At 36.3% G+C, this 18,617-nt stretch overlaps 1 protein-coding gene across 7 annotated transcripts in view; it reads right to left on the bottom strand.

Moving 5' to 3' along the window:
• Positions 1 to 18,617, bottom strand: part of CABIN1 (calcineurin binding protein 1) — a 118,766-nt gene that overhangs the window by 74,700 nt on the left and 25,449 nt on the right. For 5 of the 7 annotated variants that reach the window (XM_040604163.1, XM_040604145.1, XM_040604186.1 and 2 more), the window contains 6 exons: positions 18,148 to 18,293; positions 15,999 to 16,260; positions 13,605 to 13,865; positions 12,780 to 12,931; positions 12,064 to 12,242; positions 1,409 to 1,591 (listed from right to left, as the gene is read on the bottom strand). In XM_040604163.1, coding sequence (XP_040460097.1) covers positions 1,409 to 1,591; positions 12,064 to 12,242; positions 12,780 to 12,931; positions 13,605 to 13,865; positions 15,999 to 16,260; positions 18,148 to 18,293 — 1,183 coding nt within the window. The remainder of the gene's footprint in view (positions 1 to 1,408; positions 1,592 to 12,063; positions 12,243 to 12,779; positions 12,932 to 13,604; positions 13,866 to 15,998; positions 16,261 to 18,147; positions 18,294 to 18,617) is intronic. The other 2 variants (XM_040604180.1, XM_040604195.1) reach the window with 1 other exon arrangement.

Genomic DNA, 18,617 nt, shown 5'->3' with positions numbered 1-18,617 from the left:
TGCATGCAGATTAATTTTTTTAACTTTGATTTTTAGTCATTGAGGTTTACTGTGTCTTTGTCTTTGCTATGATAAAGAGCCTCTTACATTAGATCTTATCTCTGAGCAGGCTAGAGAGATACTGAAATGTACTTCTTCATCAAGTACAAAGCTGCTGCTTAACTTTTTCTTCAGTAAGGCTGAACCTTGAGTCAAACGTTTTCCAGAACAGATTTTTTTCAAAATTTGTTTGTACAATCTATGTATCCATTATAATTTTACTCTGCAGGTAGCTTTATGGAAAGTACAACATTTATTCTAATGCTAGTAATGTAAGAATGCATTTAACACAGCTTTTATGACAGACAACTGATGACAATAACACAACTCACTGCAAGCCTGGAAAAGAGCCATGTTTTTAGTCTAGTACTCAAAAGATTACTCAATTTAGTGATTATATTAAGCACTATTTTACAGAACTAGGAACTGGCATCTTTTTCACCATATTGATGCAAACATCACCATAGCCTTCCGTAGCTTAGGCAAGACTGAAGTAAAATACTCTTAACATGAAAGCAATCTAATCCAAGCCTGCGAAAAAAAAGATGACTAGTTGGCAGTCGTTCCTAGTGAGATCAGTAAAGTGAATCAGAGCTATCCACATACCATGGTTTCTGGATCTATGGAACTGGAAAAGACTAGTGTCAACTGGCAAAAAAGACTTAACGTCCCACAAAGGGCTACAACCTGGAAAGGTGGGCATAATTTATACATCGGTCTTGTTTGTCTTTCCCTGCCAGTCCAGCCTCTATCTACTGCCACATCCAACTATACAAACATCAGACAAAGGGAAATTCCAGCTAATTTTGAGACAATTTTTCCAGCAGAATACAGAACACTTAGTACTATTACATATGGAAAAATGTGGTAGACAGCAATTCCACTTCTCCACTAAAATAAAGTATCCAATAGAATAAAAAAACCTAATTCCACTAGTTGTGCTCTTCTATGTGCTGAATATCAAGCTGCTACTGGGCCAGAACAAAAAGTATACCTATACACAGGGAAAAGAAAAAAATGTTTTGTTTGAGATTACCTTCAAATAAGTACTCCTTAATTTATTTAGAGATTGGAAACATTTAAGAAAGAGTAAATAATAACCTAAAAGGGGGCAAGCCAGTCAAAGGGCCATCACAGACAGCAGTTTATCATTATTATTTCTTTTTAAGGTTTAACTGGTAGCCCAAACTGGGATGATGGCTGCATAAACAAAGTACAGTTCCAATTTTAAGCTACATACATACACACAGCAGTAATGCCTAATTAAAATTCTCAGTCACAGTGTAGCATATTTCAGTGCTTCTGCATGCCAAAAGAAACCTTTTAATGAGAATATACCAGCTGACATTATCTATTAAATTGGGCATACTCTTTTCCTCTGTAGATCCCAGGGTTTCTTTGCTGGGCATCAGTGTGTCAGCACAGGTAGTAGAAATCCTCTTCTCTGTATAAGTCTTCCTCAGGCTATCTTGAGAACTGGCAGGCTCATTAAACATATCCTGTGTGGAACTGGAGTCAGACAGCACCGCTGCAGTGCTATCTTGACTCCTCTCTGCAAAAGAGATAAAGGAGGAATGCACCACTTCACACTCACCAAGCTGTTACTTGCATCTTGGTAACAGCAACATAAAACTGCAGTTACTCTGCAAACATCTTACAAGTGCAATACCAGATCCTTAACAACCACCAATTCTGTTGTCTAACAGATATTTATTTTCTTTTAAGTTGTCTTCTTCATCTTATCATTTTCATCTCACCTCTTTGTGCTAAGAAATTAAACCCCCAGTCTTCTTTCACTATGTATTATTTAGCACTAATTTAATAGAGAGCTCCCTGCCCCACCACATTTCTTACTAGAATATAATCCTGGAATTTCATTCAAAAGCAATGATGCCCAACCTTCAAAAGCAGTTAGGCTGAGGACGCAATACTTTAGCTAGCATGGTCCTATATAATTTCCTGGTTTTACTGTGCCATTTACCTTGAAAAGCACCCAGTATAATTTTGAGTCTGACACAAGCAAAGCTCAGTTGACAAAAGAAAACCATGAACAACAATACCGGTAAAAATTACTCATGAAGGACAGAAAAATCAGTACCATGAGGTGGCAAAGACTTACAGGAGTGATCACTGATGCCATCTATCCTGTAGGTGTTAAGATGTTGTTCACCAAATGTTCTGAAAGGTGATTTGATGTGGCAAATAAACAATCCATCAAATAACTAGGTCTAAGATCAACATGGAAGCTCCTGGACTTCAAGGCAGTAGACAGAAGACTAGAAAAAGTGACTTTGCCTTGACAAAGAGGAGTAGCATACATTGGCTGCTAACTACATTACAGTCATAACAAAGTTGTTAATCTGCTAACAGCTGTTACAGCACAGGAAAAGTTGTATGGGATCATGCCTTTATCATGGAGGATAAAATTCACACCTCTGAACAAACAGGCAAGTGAAAATCCTCTACCCATGTCTGAAACCTGCCTGATATAACCCAAGTTATTCTACATCAAGGACTACCAGAGGCAACCCCACATGACTGAAAAAATGCAGCTTAGTATCTCCAACAGAAAGATGTACACATATTCCCACTGAGATGTGAAACCAGCATTTTGCTGTAATAGTGTACCAACATAATTCAGTGTCCAACACAAAATTCCAATAGAGACAATTCTCTCAATCTGTAGCCTAAAAGATTAATTTCCAGTTTCTGCTTAAGATACAGGAATAGCTTAACCAAGAGGCATGTTACATCCATTGTCTAGGTAATTGCGCTGCATTCTTATTCATTAATTTTCTTGATAAGATCAAGAAAGAAAATTAAAAAAGCAAAGGCCTTTGCTTTGAGATGAGCGATAATTTAATTAAATTTCTTCTGATCCATTTGAATTTCACTTGTTCAGGAGGGGGCTAAGGGACTCCTGTGAATTTATTTTATCAAGATAAATCCCTCTGCAAATGTTCAGCTTGCAGATCAGGTTCTGCTTATTAGGACTCCAACAAATTTAAACCATATTTGATGCACTTCCTAAGCTTTTCACTAGCACTTCCTAAGCTTTTCACTATCACACAGAGAAAACCTTCCCTTTCAGTGAACAGATCTTAATAAAACTGTATCTTGAAAAAGAATGGGGAAACAGTATTTCCCTCCTAATTGGAAGTCATATAGTTGGTTAATGATGACAAGTTTTATATAGAAAGAATATAATTATAAAGAATGGGAAGAGAAGGATTCTGAAGAGAGGTCAGTCAAGCTTTAAATGACTCATTTACAAAGCTTTAATAACCTTCTGTGGTACAAATGGATACTACTGAACTCCCAGTTGGCATCAGGAAAAACATTTACAGTAGCTCCCTTGATATTTTCTTAAAATGAAGTTTCTGCATCTGTGGCAAAAAGGTTGAACTATTCATCTCAGGAAGAAAAAAAAAAATAAAATTGCAAATTTCCAAATGTTGCCGTAAGCCTGGAGGTCAGTTCTGATGTGTGAGTAATGACAGATGAAGCATTAGAATGTAAATCAAGAACTGCTAGACCAATATGGAGGGGTGATATCAGATCACTAGGAGATTACACTGACTTCTCAGCATGCAACAACAGACAACAATTTAGCATGTTACATTTCAAATGTGTGCATGACAGGGAAGCTTTCCCCTATGGAGAACAAATGTGAATAAGTCCTTACAATTGTTGAGCTATTTTGATTTGAAATTTCTGTTAAAATCAGTGTAGATCTAGATATGTATGTTAATTCTCCTTTTCTTTCAAGTTAAAAAAAAATAATCTTAATGATATTAGCATTGGGTTCACTAATCACTGAGAAACAGAGGAAGACTACCACTGAGACAACTTCATATTATTTTAGATACTTCTTGAATGCAGTAGACGCCTTCAAACTAAGTGGGCCCTCATGAAAAACACTGGAGTATTTCAGAAATTAGCAGCAGTCACCAGTTATTAGTTATTAATTTCTCAGAAGTCACAGAGGATGGGTAAAGTTCAAGGGAATGAAAACGAAGTGTAGCACCTATCCTTACAAAGGATAAAAGGTCGAAGTTATTAGCCAGCTGGCCTTAATTTTCCACAGAATTATTTGAGCATAAATAAATCTGTCTATAAGCAGCTAAAAGATAACAAGATGAGCAGCAGAAAATGTGTGTCTATCCCAGCACGTATATTCACATATGCCTGTAAAGAATTAGATTCTCAAACCAGAAATGGCCAAAATGTCATGCTATTGTAAAAGCAATTCAGCAAACTAGCACACTTGAATGTATAATCAGTAACTTCACACAAAAAATACATAAGAGTCTTCCTGTTCTACTGAGCATTAATGAAAATTAAGCTTAATTATGGTGTCTGTATTTGGGACCTACATTTTAAAAAAATACACTGAATAACTAGAATGAATTCAGAGGAGAGGAGAAAAAATGACAAGAGATTAACGAGATGGCATATAAGAAAAACACTGGGAGAATTAGACTTATTTATCTTCAAAAAGATGAGGGAGATTTTCCAAATATATAAAATTAACCAAAATAAAAATACAATAATTGCTCTTCATATTCACTAAGAACAGAGCAAGAGGCAATAGGTTTTAATTGCAGCAAGAAAATTGCTTCCCGCCCTCCCCCCCCCCCCCCATCTCTAGCTTGTTACATCCAGTTAAAAAATTCCATAGAGAATCTATAGAATCGCTGGGGGGTTTCAAAGACAGGTAGGCAAATAGCTATCATTTGTTAGGTTACCCAAGTTGCACCTTAATATAATAAAAAAGCTGCTGCAATACGTAACACAGAACTCATGGCAACTGCGCCAAGTCACATCCTAACTTTGCTTAAAAAAAAACAAAAAAACAAACAGAACACTACATATTTTTCCTACATGAAAGTACTATGCTCTTCTAGGCTAACTCACAAATATATTTGATATATATACTAGACAGACACAGTGCATATACTTTTACATTCATTGTGTTATATAGCTTTTCCTTCATCTGATAAGGTGACTGTAGTTGAGACAGTCATTAGTGTTACTCAACTTACATGGCAAAGACCACTGCAGCCTGTGAGACATGAGAATTCATTCCAAATTCCTAATTGCTACTGATACCTGTTCTTTTGAAAGATATGAATCCAAGGAGAACATCAGTGCTTTTTAACAATTTCTGCTATAATTAAAGACAATTTAATGCAACTCAGTGTAATTTAAGAGTTAAACAATTAGTGGGTTTAATATTTTGTTTACCTAAGGTATTTTCTTAGTTTCCCCATCTGGCAATAGCAATAAGGCAAACTTCTCCAAAAAGCTAAGGTAATCCCTAAGTTATAAGCAAATGATAAATCAAGGACTTAATATTCTTTTGAGGTCACTTCCTATACATTTTACTATTATTTTGAAAGCTAAGATAAAAATAAAACTGGGTATTAATGTCTCAAAATTATTATCTGTAGTGGAAATGAAGAGAACAGGGAAAAGGGTCTACTAAATTGTGCATAAGCAACTACAACAAAATTCCTATTTAAAAATATATCCTGACACCAGTTTCTCTCTTTGGTATTATTATATTTTGTTTCATTCCTTTGTTGCATCACTCCTAAGTTTTAGGAAATCTCAAACAACGTAAGAAGCTGAAATCTGTTTGATGTAAAGTTAAGTATTTTATGTTTATTTCTAAAGATTAAGGAAATAGCACTTGAGAGCAACTGGTTTGGTGTTTTTTTTTCCCCTCATAATGGACTCAACTTGTGACGTTTCAGGCATATCTGTGTCAGACTACATCACCTACTCTGTCAACAGGTGAAAAAAAGCAGCTTTGGACAGAAGATGTAAAAAGGTCAAAAGGAAGAAACTTGTTAACTTTCCATTATATTAGTAAAAAAATATAAATTATTGGAAAGATGTTATTGGGAAGAAAGAACTTGCATCTGTGCTGCCAAGACCTTTATTGTATGACAGCAAGACCTTGTTAATCACTTGGATAATTTAACTATCATTAGTGAAACACATCTGTCTTAGATATTAGAAAAATATCTGTAGTCCATTTGACCTAATTCTATGCTTAAGAGCATTTTAACATTAAACTTATCCTGAATTAAATAGGTTTACTGGGTTAACTTCAAAAATCCCTATTCCATGCTCTTCTTCCACACCAGCAAAAGCCATTAGCATCTCATTGTCACTGCTCCATTAGCATTCAGGCACAACATCTACATGCCTAGCAATTAACAGTAAAATGTTGTGTTAAACTTTGGGGAATCCAAAAGACTATTTAATTTTAAAATGCAACAGGACAAAAAAAGGCTCAATACTTCACTAGCCATTACCCTATGCCAGCACTCTCCCAGACACACCATAAGGGAAGGGACACTTCAACACGTCACTGTCTGGTAAGTCACCTGAACTAGCAGACATACAATCCTTAAGACAGACAGAGCTCTCTGCTAATACACTGACGAGGTAGTATCTCCAATAGTACAAGCCCACATAATTTATTCTCAGGGGAGCTGAAGTACAGCTTCATGGTGACAGTATGAATGAGGTATTCCACCTCTGTCTGTTAATTACTATGCAGCTCAGTAATTGTGTTGTCTGCCTTCTATCCTTTGAAACTTTTTTGAAATTAAAAGGAGGAGGGAGAAGACCTCTGAAACATCTGCATGTAGGGCTAGGTAACAGGCTCAGAAAGCCAACAGGGTATAACTCCCTTTTTCTGAATAATGTCTTTTTCTGTCTTAAATATCTGAAGAAAAATATATGCTCTGTTATTACAAGAAGTTATCTGGAATGTGATGAACAATCAGCTACAAGTCAAAAATCAGAAACAAGTGGCACAGAAAGCTTTTCTAAAGAGCTATATACATATGCTAACTCAATTTACAGTAAAGAAAAATCCTGCTGCACAGTTCAGAGCTTATGAATAACTATATATTATTAAAAATAATAATAATTGTGTCTCATGCAATTAAGGAGGGTTGTTTGCAAGCTATGGATGTATAGACTCTTTCTCTCTGTCCTGCCTGCATGGCACCATATCCCCCCTCTTCTCTTTAGTTATTTGTATGAGTATTTTTCTTTATTGGTCTGTAGGCAGAAACATGATGCATCACACAATTCTCACTCTTGAAACAGATTCCACCCATAACGGAAGACAACATTCAGCTCTGTATCAAAAGGCACTTGCACATTATTAAAAACAAAAGAATTGCAGAGATTTGCATGGGAGCAAATCAATGTCTTGAGGACAGCAAGTCCTCTGAATGTTTAAAGGGAGTTCTCTGATAACATGAGTCAAAGATGAGAGTCTATGTTTTGCCTGGCTGCACTAAACACTGAATGTGTTTTGGTAACTTGCATTGAACTGTATTGCTGTTCTTTTGTCTTCAAGTGCAGGGCAACAGAGTATCTCATCAATGTTTCATTGCTTTAGCCGATTTTTTTTTAAATAATCTTACACTAAATGTCAGTGTGATATTTTTACTAATCAGAGAGGTTAAATTAGGGAAAGGTAAAAATGGAGCATACTGCAAAAAGCTGGATCTGATTCATTATTCCTGTAGTCCAGTATGCAGTCCCCATGAACATCCAGTACCATGTGCCAGAAAAGTATATGTACTGCAGACAGAGAGATTTCATTTTAGCTGGCTGGAGAGAGAGAGAGAATTTTGAAGGGTAAGATTTTAATGTTCCAAAATGCAACGTAGACTTTCTTTTTATGCACAGAAATATCCACTCTGTCTCAGAAGCCTATTTAGTTTGGCACAAGTGACAACCTGTTGCAAAAAGTTTCTCAGAGATCACCTTTGTCTCATCAGGATGCCGAGAATCCCCATTTACAAAAAAACTGTGCATCTTCATAATATTTGCAGAATTACAGACCAACAAACTATGAAGTGAGACTTCTCCCACAGCATGAAGCAAGTAGCCTTTCCGAGTGAGTTTATCATGCAGGTTTTGCCAATTATTAAAAGCAAGCCGTGACAGGTAAAAGCAGGAAGAGAATGCCTGGGGAACAGAGATTTGTATAAAGGTTAGAGGCAGCACGGGCAATATTGGTTACAACAGCAATCAGGCAAAGACAAACACAAAAAAGGACCATTACATCTAACTATATACAACATACTACATGACATGGATGAAGACTTAAACGATATGACATTTTAACACTGCAATAGCAATGGATGCTGAATACATCATCTGCATACCACCACAATAATATGGAATTGAATATCAACACAACAGCATATTACAGCAAAAAAAAACTCATAACAATCTCCCAGTCCACTTTTTGGAAAACTGATCTCTCATTCCGATTTTTTTAAATTTTTTTTAATACTTTATTTTATAATAAATACTAATTTTATTGCTTAGCACAAAATTTAGGTAAATTTAAACTGCTTGAAGTCTGTACTGCATACTGACTACATATATCCAGCCTGTAGAAAGGAGGACAATGAGCATGTCTGTTTTGGTATATAACACTGGCCATTTAGCTGTGTAAATATGGTGACATTCCAGGTAATGACAGTTTCTATCCCTGCTGAACTCCTGGGGTTTTTTTGTTTCCTGCTTTACTCTTGGAAAATAAGAAGAGTCTAAACCTCAGGCTTCTACTATCAAATGTAAGTTTTCATTCTGAAAGGTTATAAAACAGGCAGGGGTGATGACAGGAAAGACAGGATTAACAGAAGGAAGGAAAAGATGTTGCTGAATGGAAGGACAAGAAAAGAGAAAGGAAGTTGCTTATTTTACACATGACAGCAGCTAGTCAGCCAGCAAATAACAGCTGCCACTCATCAATACTTCTGTCTTTTTGAAGGAGATATATGCTAGCAGCTGCCATGAGGAAAAATAAGTTTAGTTACTTTACAAGCTGTATTTACTGGTTCCTTTCTCCCATTTCCATTAAATATATGACTTAAAACTAATATCACCAGCATTCACGGGATATAAAGCTTTCCAATGCTCTCAACTTTAACTCTGATTTCTGCATATCCTGGTGGTCTTTTTCCACCAGCAAAGCACACTGGAGAGCTACAGAACTATAATGACACATTTAAATATTATGTACCCAAAATAAGCTTGCCCTCACAACTTCACCTATCTACAGATGAATGCTTGAAGATGAGAGTCCCAATATTTTAAAGAAAAGATGTCTGGCTGTACAGTAATTTCCTCCTGCTTGTAATGAGATAACTTGCTGCACTAGAAGGCACATCGTTGGATAGCTTGTTAAAAAAAACCCAACAAAACAAAACAAACCCAAAAACGAACCACAACCCCAGAAACAACATAAAATTAATAGAAAAAAAACAGGGCTCAGAAGGAACTGCAAGAGTTCATCTAGTCCATTCCTTTTTCCATCAGGATGAATTACTTCTCCATCATTCCTGACAGATTGCTGTATCACCACTTTATAAAGACTTCCAGAGCTGAAGCGTTGCAGTGTTATACTATCCCCAGGAACATATTATAGTGATCAACTTTTGTGGGTTTTTTTCTAAATAGTGTTAGAGTACTATTAGGAAATGCTATTTTCTAATATCCATACTGAAAATGCAATTTAAGTCTAATATCACCTGTTCTGTCTCCCACAAACACGGAAATCCTGGTTTTTTGCTCTAGCCCTTTCCACAGCCTTCCACACTGTTTAGGTTACACTGTTGTCTCCCCTTAGTCTTCTGCCCAGACAAACCATCCCAATTCCTTCTTGTCTTTCTTCATGGATCATCTTCTTGAAGCATAGCACACAATAATGGTCAAAATAGGTCTTGCAGGTCAGCAATGACAGGAATGCGAACTATCATGTTTGCTTGTGGTAACATATGAAAAGAACTTTGTAGGCAAGACTCTACATAATACTCTTTTTTTTATATCATACAACATCAACAAAATTATCAACAATATTGATACAAGAGTAGAAGTATTGCCAGGCCTTAAAGAATAAATATCTAGGCTGAATTTAGGCCAAATTATTTGTTCTGTGAACAACAATATAGACAGTTTTGTTTGCTGTCAGAACAGTAAAGAAAAAATTCTAGAGTTGTCAAGTGATGGGTATTTTCTTGCTATTTTTAGGAACGGTACAATAGAAATGCAGGCACCAGTTTTCTTCAGTGATGTCATTATACGTAAGATGTCAAGAGCATTTTACTTCAAAAATATATATTTTAATACAAGTAAAATGCAAATGCATGCAGAGGAGCACAGTATACGTTATAACACAAAAGTGGAAGACTTTTGAGCACTGCTCAGCCTGTTAGCTCTCCTTCCATCTGTAACAGCCCCAAGGCAAATACTTCAGTTTCCTGGAGCTCTTCAATATGCTGTATCCAGAGTTCAGTTGTGCCAGCAACTTAGAAAACATATGAATGATGCAGTATTTTGCAATTCTACTTGCCACAGTTACACACAGCCTTCCTAAAGACCACCCTAACTCCACTTCTTTCAGCAGCTGACATTTTGAATTGCTTTGACAGCAGCAAAGCTTAGTCCTAGCTAGGCTAAGCTAGCAGACCCAAGAACTGCTACTTCAGCCCTGGCAGAGGTAGATGTTCCTTAGCTTGCACCTTCCAGCTTTGCTAAACAGCCAACTTTGCTCCCCTTGCGCAATTAGCACAACCCATAAGATCTTACTTTGAGTGACTGTACTAATAATAAATACTGGAATATTTAACTAACTTATTGCCTGGGAGCATTTCAACAGTCATCAGGACCTAGGCAGATGCAGTCTTAGGCAGAACTGCTTCTCATAGGGAGTATTTTTTAGAAAATATTCAAATATTCGCTCCCTTCTGTGTTTGCTGTGTCAAAAGACATCAACAATCTAATAATCCATTCGCACTAACACGCTACATATATTATCAAAATAGTCCAATGAATTACTCCTGATTGAAGTGTAAGCATGAATAGAATGAACATTTCCCTGTTCAATTAAGTGAAAGAGATGAAGGATGTTCTGTCAGTTTCACCAAGAATTATTGGTTGGGGAAAAGGAGTAACTTCACATTGCCTAGTTTCTAGGCATATAAACACTTGTTTCAAAACTATGTCAGCTAAGTTATTTACAAATTACCATTCTTTAGAAAATGACAATAGGAAGCAGCCCACCCTCCAGAAATAAATTAATATCAAGCAGAGCATTTCTGTGGGGCCTGCCACATTCTACCATTTGCATATATATATGACGCCTTCTTGAGTGCTGATACTCATAGATCCAGATGGATAAACAAATGGCCAGAAGAGCAAAATCAGAATAAAATTCCTAGCCAAATAATAATGTCAGATTACTTAAATAGTAGCTTAATTTCTACTAGATATGTATATTGCAAATTCTTCAATAACACTGTGATACCACCCTACCTTCTGCATTTATAAGCCAATTATTTACTATATCACTTCATATTCTATATAGATGAGCTGCTAACCAGTCATTGTAAATGGTAAAGAAAATTAAAAGATGAAGTCTACTGGACTGTCATGCAAATCACTTCGTGCTGATACACAATATATTCAAAGTAGTTGCCACCTGCCTCCTTCAAGAAAGGGTAATATTGCTTTGTTTTGCCTTTAACAATTTGTCTTGTTTCAGCCTCAGTTCAAATTTTCACCTGATCATTTCACACAGACACTGAAACAGCGTCCAGTCTTCTAAAGACTGAACCTCCATCTTTCCTAATCAGCCTAGTCAGACATTTAGCTCTGGAGAAAAAAAAACTAAATAAAAATAAAATTCACTGAAGATTCAGTCAGCTACATACTCTTCTTATCAACATTCCCATTTTGACTAAGTGACAGGTGCCAATGGTGGCAGGTGACAACTTTGAATTTTGTATTTAAAGCTCTGACTGTACATTAATTTTATATATAAAGCACTGAATTTATAAAAGTAATGAGCTTCAATATTGCCCGTGTTACCACAGACCCATCACCCTCCTTGAAACGAGCAGTTTGATCATTCCTGGTCAAACCCCCCATGATTAAAGCACCTCCCTGTGCTGCCAGTATTGAGAACAGGGACTGTACCGTCCGGCGTTGCCTGCTGACGGGGTTTTTTACATTTGACGTAATCGTGGTCAACTGGAGTGGCTGTGTAAGGTGGGGATGTCAGACCTGGACCGGAGGAGGAGGGGAGGGAAGTCCCAGGGCCTGGCACTGTTCCGGCTGAAGAGTGAGAGTCTTCATCAATCATGCAAGCTTTTTCCCTGGGAGGGGCAAGAAAAAAAAAAAGTGTTAATATACTACAGACATAAAGAAAAAACAAAATGTCCTTAGAACATTTCCAATACAGTAATCAAATCTTACTATTAAATTCTAAATGATGGCTTTTTAGTACAGTCACTCCCTTTTCATTGGTCAATAGTAAAACATTCTCTATTTTGTAGTTGTTAATGAGACAAGTTGTGAGGACTAAAGTCTCTTATCTTTCACAATAAATGCTTTTGCATTTGTTAACAATTGATAAAAAATAATTTTATTATTAAATAAAAACAGTGGCTTCAAAATGGGTCACAAGATCAAAATTGTTCCACTTTGTTCTCTTCCCATCTACACTGTGGAAATCACTGACAAGATCTCAGAGTAGCATATAATCTTTCTGCTCATGATACCTGAAAACTGCAAACATTAGAATTCTAATCACCTTGTTGCCTTTACATTTCGTTCAGCTTTGCTTTAACCGTTTATTACACAGTGGTTCATAAGTATGCTTTCAGAGGATACTCCTGGAAATTTGAACTCACTTTTCTGCAACTTTTGGGGTGCTCTTCTCCTCACCCCTGGCAAACGGTCCCTCAGAAGCCTCTTTCATGAAACTAACTAGTATCTCTGCATCTACTCCAGAGTCTGGTTTCCCCACAAGTTTCAAAATAGAAGCATGAAGTCGAAAGTATACCTAGAAAACACCAAAGTCCATTTGATCAGTAGAGAATTCATAGCTCTGCAGCCTATGACAAGTAGTCTCTTCTCTGTAGAAACTGCAGGAGTTAGTAAAGACAGTCAAGTTACCTAAACTTACCTGAACAGGACTTTTCCTGCCTTTGAAAGTTGCTTGTAAATTACAAGATCTGAACACTGTAAAAATTTTAGAAGTGCAACCTATGGAATACAACAATGATGGCAGACTTGGTCTCCTTGGAAGCAAGTCACTACGGAGTATGTTCTAGTTTCACTGTTTTACCAGACAACACTGTGAAAGCAAAGGTGTTATGACTACTATGCCAGCTCATGCATGAATTTACGCTTTCACAGGTATGAGATGCTTGTGAGACCTATGCATGTTTGATTTTGACAAAAACTGGCTAATGAATTGTGTGCGCAAAATCCAGAAGTGGAACTTCTGCCTGTCTGTCCAATACTGAGACCGTATAGAGAAACTGTCTTTAAAACAAAACCAGCCTTAATTATAGGCTCCACTTTAATCTCCAAGTCAGCCTTGTAAATGTTCTCAGATGCAGAGCACCGGGTACGTATACCTAATAATACGAACTAATAACAACTGGTGTTCCATTAGATAATGGGATGTGGAGAACAAGGTTTTCAGGCCTATGTATTTAACTTTCTTTTACCTCCAGTGCTTCCATAGCAAGTTCTGGTGGATTATGGTAGTGAATCTTCTTTGGATATCGAGCAGCCTCCTCATGCAAGTAATGACCTGCCTGTTTGTAATGAAGCAGATAGACAACAGGAGGCTGTTTCTGCTTCTCTGCAATCTTCCCCAGCATGTAGTGAATAAGCCACTCCTCTTCATCACCATCTCCCTCACAGCGAGATGCTGACGTAAAGCACAATTTTGCTGTCTCCAACATACTGTCTCGACGCTCTTCCATCTATGATTGAACAAAGTGTTGAGTATACATGAATTCACTGTGGCTGGGATGAAAGATTCTAGAAATATGCTCCTTCACATAAAAGTGCATAAACAAGGCACATCACTTAAAACACTTTCAACCTACGACATAGAATGTATCCAAGTGATCAAATACGTTCTGATGACCCACAGAACATGTTTATGGATAGGTTTTTGTTCACTCCAGTAACAGCTGACAAATAATCAGAACAAAACAGTAAGACAAAAGTTTAAGAATATGCATATAAATATAAATCTGAAAAATAAACCAATATACACATCTACAAAAACTTTACCACTTTTTCAGAGCTGTAATTATCTTAACACTTCAAATAAAAAATATTTGCTTTGTTCTGCAACTAAATCTGCTAGAGCCACTACGGACCACTATCATTTGTGAAGAAATGTATTATCTTGCTTGCAATGCATATAATTTTGAGCTGAATATAGCAAGAATACTCCTTTCCCCTGCCCCACCAAAGAAACTATAACTAGCAGCATAAATTAAACTGCCAATAAAGTCACATAAAAAACTAGTTCAAAATATGCATTCATTTCCTTTCTTTGAAAAAGTTTATAAATTTAAATTGTTGGGCTGTAACAATATCCTAAGCACTTGTGGCACTTCAAGGACTGTAACATACCCTTCTCTTCCTTACGTATTTTGTAAGGAAAAGAGAATGGGGTTATTAGTATATGAGAAACATGTTCTGAAGATATATATCTCTAAAGGGAGATGATATTGTTCCAATTTATCTTTTATTGTAATAGATCTTTTCTTAGTAAATTATGCATTTTTAATATACTCACTTGGAAAAAGGATGATTCAAAGTAGTCCTAAATAAACATTCTGATTTAATCCACAACTTCAGATGGCTACTCTGTATTGTACCTTCTGTATGACAATACAAAGTAACTCCAGCACTATCCCTTGAATTCTTTAGCAAGTCCCTCATAGCCAAGAGACCACAAGACAGTAAGACCAAGCTTTTGATAGATCAAAGGCCTAAAATGTAGTAACTTCATTTTCTGAGTAGTTAGTTTTGGAGCTCTTGGATGTAATAACCCTCAGAAAGAAAACTCTATTGTTACTTGTCATTTCAAACACACTATTTAATAAACCATTTGTTCTCCTTTAATATGCATGCTTACATCATCTTTCTTCTTAGGTGTTCAAATGCTGTGTAAGCATCTATGGGAATTGCAATGTTAATAAAACTGTATAACATTAACTGTACATAGGCAGCTCAAATGCAAGACCCAGCACCCTGCTGTAAATACATTCTCCTGGAAAAAAAGGGTGTTCCCAATACCATTCTCTATAGTTCAAACACAAAAAGTTTTCACAAATTGCAGCAGATGCTCAGGAGCAGCACTTCTTTTTTTCATTCTGCTTCTAGTTGTGGACTAGATAGTATTTGTAAGTCAGAATGGTCAAATCAGAGTTTGCTGGTCCAAAAAGACAGACAAAACATTTCCCCTAGCAACTATTTTCACTATCAGAGATTATTTAGAATTCCTCATTTTGGCTTAGCAATAAGCTTCCTAACTCCTCTAACTTTTTCATTATCCTCATCATGCATAAAGACCTAATGAACTTTTAACAACTTTTTCTATGAAAATTCTATCAATCTCCCCATTTTGATCTTTTGTTTAAGCAAGCAGCCCAAAAACAGAAAAAGGGGAGGATGACTTTAGATACAAAAGATGACATCTGGACACAGATATCAGAGTAACTCCTGATCTTTTCACTATTTAAACATGTATATGTTTCACCTTTTCTTGGAAACATTGTATGACATTTACAGAAAGGTAAAGTAAATACAATTCCCCTTTCCAGAAGGTTACAATAATTTTGTGTCACCTTTGAAAGATAAGTCAAAGATCGGGCTCAAACTAATTTTACACAGGAAAAAGAAAGAAAAAAAACCCTTTAAATACTACTTGACACCAGCAGCTTATATGAACGAATATTAGAATTTCAATGTTACTAAGTAACCATACAGTCTAATAAGTGGCATACAGCATGTAAATATTTTATATTAAAATTACTACATTAGACAAGATCATTTAAAATATTTTAAATTTCAAACTGCTCGCAGTTAGATCCCACCTGCTGCACAACTTCAGGGGGGAGTTCTGATTTCCACTGCTTAAGCTGTCGGGATGCAAAAGAATGTAAGGCATAGGAAATGGTGCCATATTCTATCCACAAGGAGAGATTAGAGCTGTCAATTTCTAGGGCTCGCTTGAAGCAATTCAAGACAGGAGTAGAGTGCTTCCAGATTGGGCCATCGCTTTTCAATTCATTAGAGTTCAACTTGTCCTGAATACGACTTGCTCGAGCCAGAGCCATGCCAGCCCATGAATCAAACCTATGCAAGCAAGAACATAACACATGAACAATTACCCCCTAAACATTACACTGAATGGCACAGACAAGATTAATTTTGTTGTATCTGCAACTTCCTTTCATCCTATGTGCTCTCAAAACAGATTTCTGCATCTCCTCTTCCCCTCACAGTGGAACAGAGGCTGTATAGCTTAAGTCTGATTTTATTAAAAATGGTTTCCTAATAAAGCACTGTCCCCTGTAATTGTCACACATGAAAAACTGATGAAACAACGTTTATTTGCCATGCAAAAATAGCATATCTAATGGCAGCACTCCCATCGATTGCTCAGTAACCGCGCTGTCCTGTCCAAACATTGTGACCCTTTATTTCTGTAGGCCAGCAGACAGCCATTTTGACATTTTGTATTGTTGGACTGAATTGTGAATGGCCTTTATCATCATCATCATCTTCCAACATAAAGATCACAAAACCCAAAATGCATTCATGTAGGAAAATTCTGATGAGCAATAATAAAGATTGCTTACTGAGGGGACTGATCAGGATATAGTCCTGTGTTTATCAGATCATTGACAATGCAGTCTGGAGAGTAGTTTCCGTGTTCCATAATCTCTCATTAACATCTGGGGTCAATGGCTCTGGAATTTTTCAATTTTACCATGATACTAACATCAAAAGAATAATCATGATGTTCTCACATTTTTGTTTGTAATTTCTTGCTGATTTCAATTGAAAACCCATTTCTGGGTCAAGTGACCTCAGTAGTCTGATACCCAAGGGGAATAGATGGGGAACTGTAATATAGCCATTTAAAGAAGTAACATCTCATATGGCTGGGCTAAAAATATGCAACCACATAAAGCATCTTCCGAGCACCAAAATGTCACACATTAAGGTAAAAATGCATTCCACTTATTTATTTATGAATTTAGGTTTTAAAGTATCAAAACTACAGAAAAATGGGGTGGAGGTGGGGGTGGTAATTTCTTTATGCGGCTTCCAACAAAAGTTTTAGCAATCTGCTAATCACAGGTCCCAGACTAGAAGATTCAATAACGTTAAACTACAGCTATTTCCTCTGTAGATTTCCAATGTAAAATTGCTCTGTGCTTTCACCCTCCCTTTTGTCTCTGTTATGTGACTGGATTTAGAAATAGTTTTCTTGTCTCAAGTCTATCAAACTAGGGTTTTTGTCACTGACCCTGATCTATCAGCTTCAAGGAGAACTAAAATGATAGCTAGCACCTAATATGCAAACCCTATACTTAATCAGTAAATTTAAAGATTATTTAATTTCCCTTCAAATGACTGTTATTCAAAATATGCTTTATTTTTAAGATGAGAGAGCTTAAACCTGGTGGTATTTCAGCAAGTTGTACATTACCATAAAACAAGGTGTTTTTACCACTTACTTTACTTGAGCTTGTATTCTTTGGGTAGTTCTCTAGCAGTAAGACCATACATTTAGAAAGAGGTCAGCCTAAACAGTAATCTGCTAAAGAATGTTATTTGTGCTATAGCTATGCTATTAAACAGTAATATTTCACATTCCTTGTCATGTAAGAACATGCCAAAACAAAGAACAAAAGGTGAAAAAAAGAAATACTGATTTGGTCCTCACCCTTGCCAGTTATTCTTGACTTTGATTTAGCTTCCCCCCGTATTTCATTTTTTGGTTTTAATTTCAAAACAATCAAATATTTAATACTAGGTTTTCAGGGTTTTTTTTGTTTGTTGGGTTGTTTTAGAGATGCTTTTAATTATAAAATCGACCTGTGATAATGGATTGCAGACAAGTTGTTTTAAAAAAATCCTTAAACCAAAATAAGTATCTTCTGTTGTCTCCTTTTCAGTACTAAAAGAAGCGAGAAGAATGAACGATGTGCAGCACAATTCAATAATACTGACCTGTTTGGACAAATACAAATGTCGTGCATGTAAAATTTAATGGCCTTAGACTGTTCTTTGTTCTTGAAATGATAGTCTGCCAGAAGATAGTACAACTCAGACACAACTGGTGGAGAACAGTCCGCACCATCTGGGAGAGATGGTGCCTGAAAATAAAAAAATAAAGGTTCATATTAAATGAGCTACACACTTGCTTCTTTGTAGTGAAAGTAGCTTTCTCATCACAGAATATTAATGTATTCAGTACGGAGACAGTGAAAGCATTCCACAGAAACACAGAGCACTTATAAACACTAACAAATATCTCATAATGACTCCATATTAATGAATATTGTATCTTGCCTTTCCAAGACTAAAAGCTTTGGTGGTGTCATTCCTGTTTAAGTGCAATTACCTGAGAAAATCCAACATTATGGAATAAATCATTCCTCCAACTATCTCAAAGTCAACATAAAAGTAACAGCAATAAT

This window comes from Falco naumanni, chromosome 1, assembly GCF_017639655.2.
Source record: "Falco naumanni isolate bFalNau1 chromosome 1, bFalNau1.pat, whole genome shotgun sequence".
In the NCBI taxonomy this organism is placed as follows: Eukaryota; Metazoa; Chordata; class Aves; order Falconiformes; family Falconidae; genus Falco; species Falco naumanni.
The sequence above is the reverse complement of the archived record's forward strand: the minus strand, read 5'-3'. Positions and strand labels throughout refer to the sequence as shown.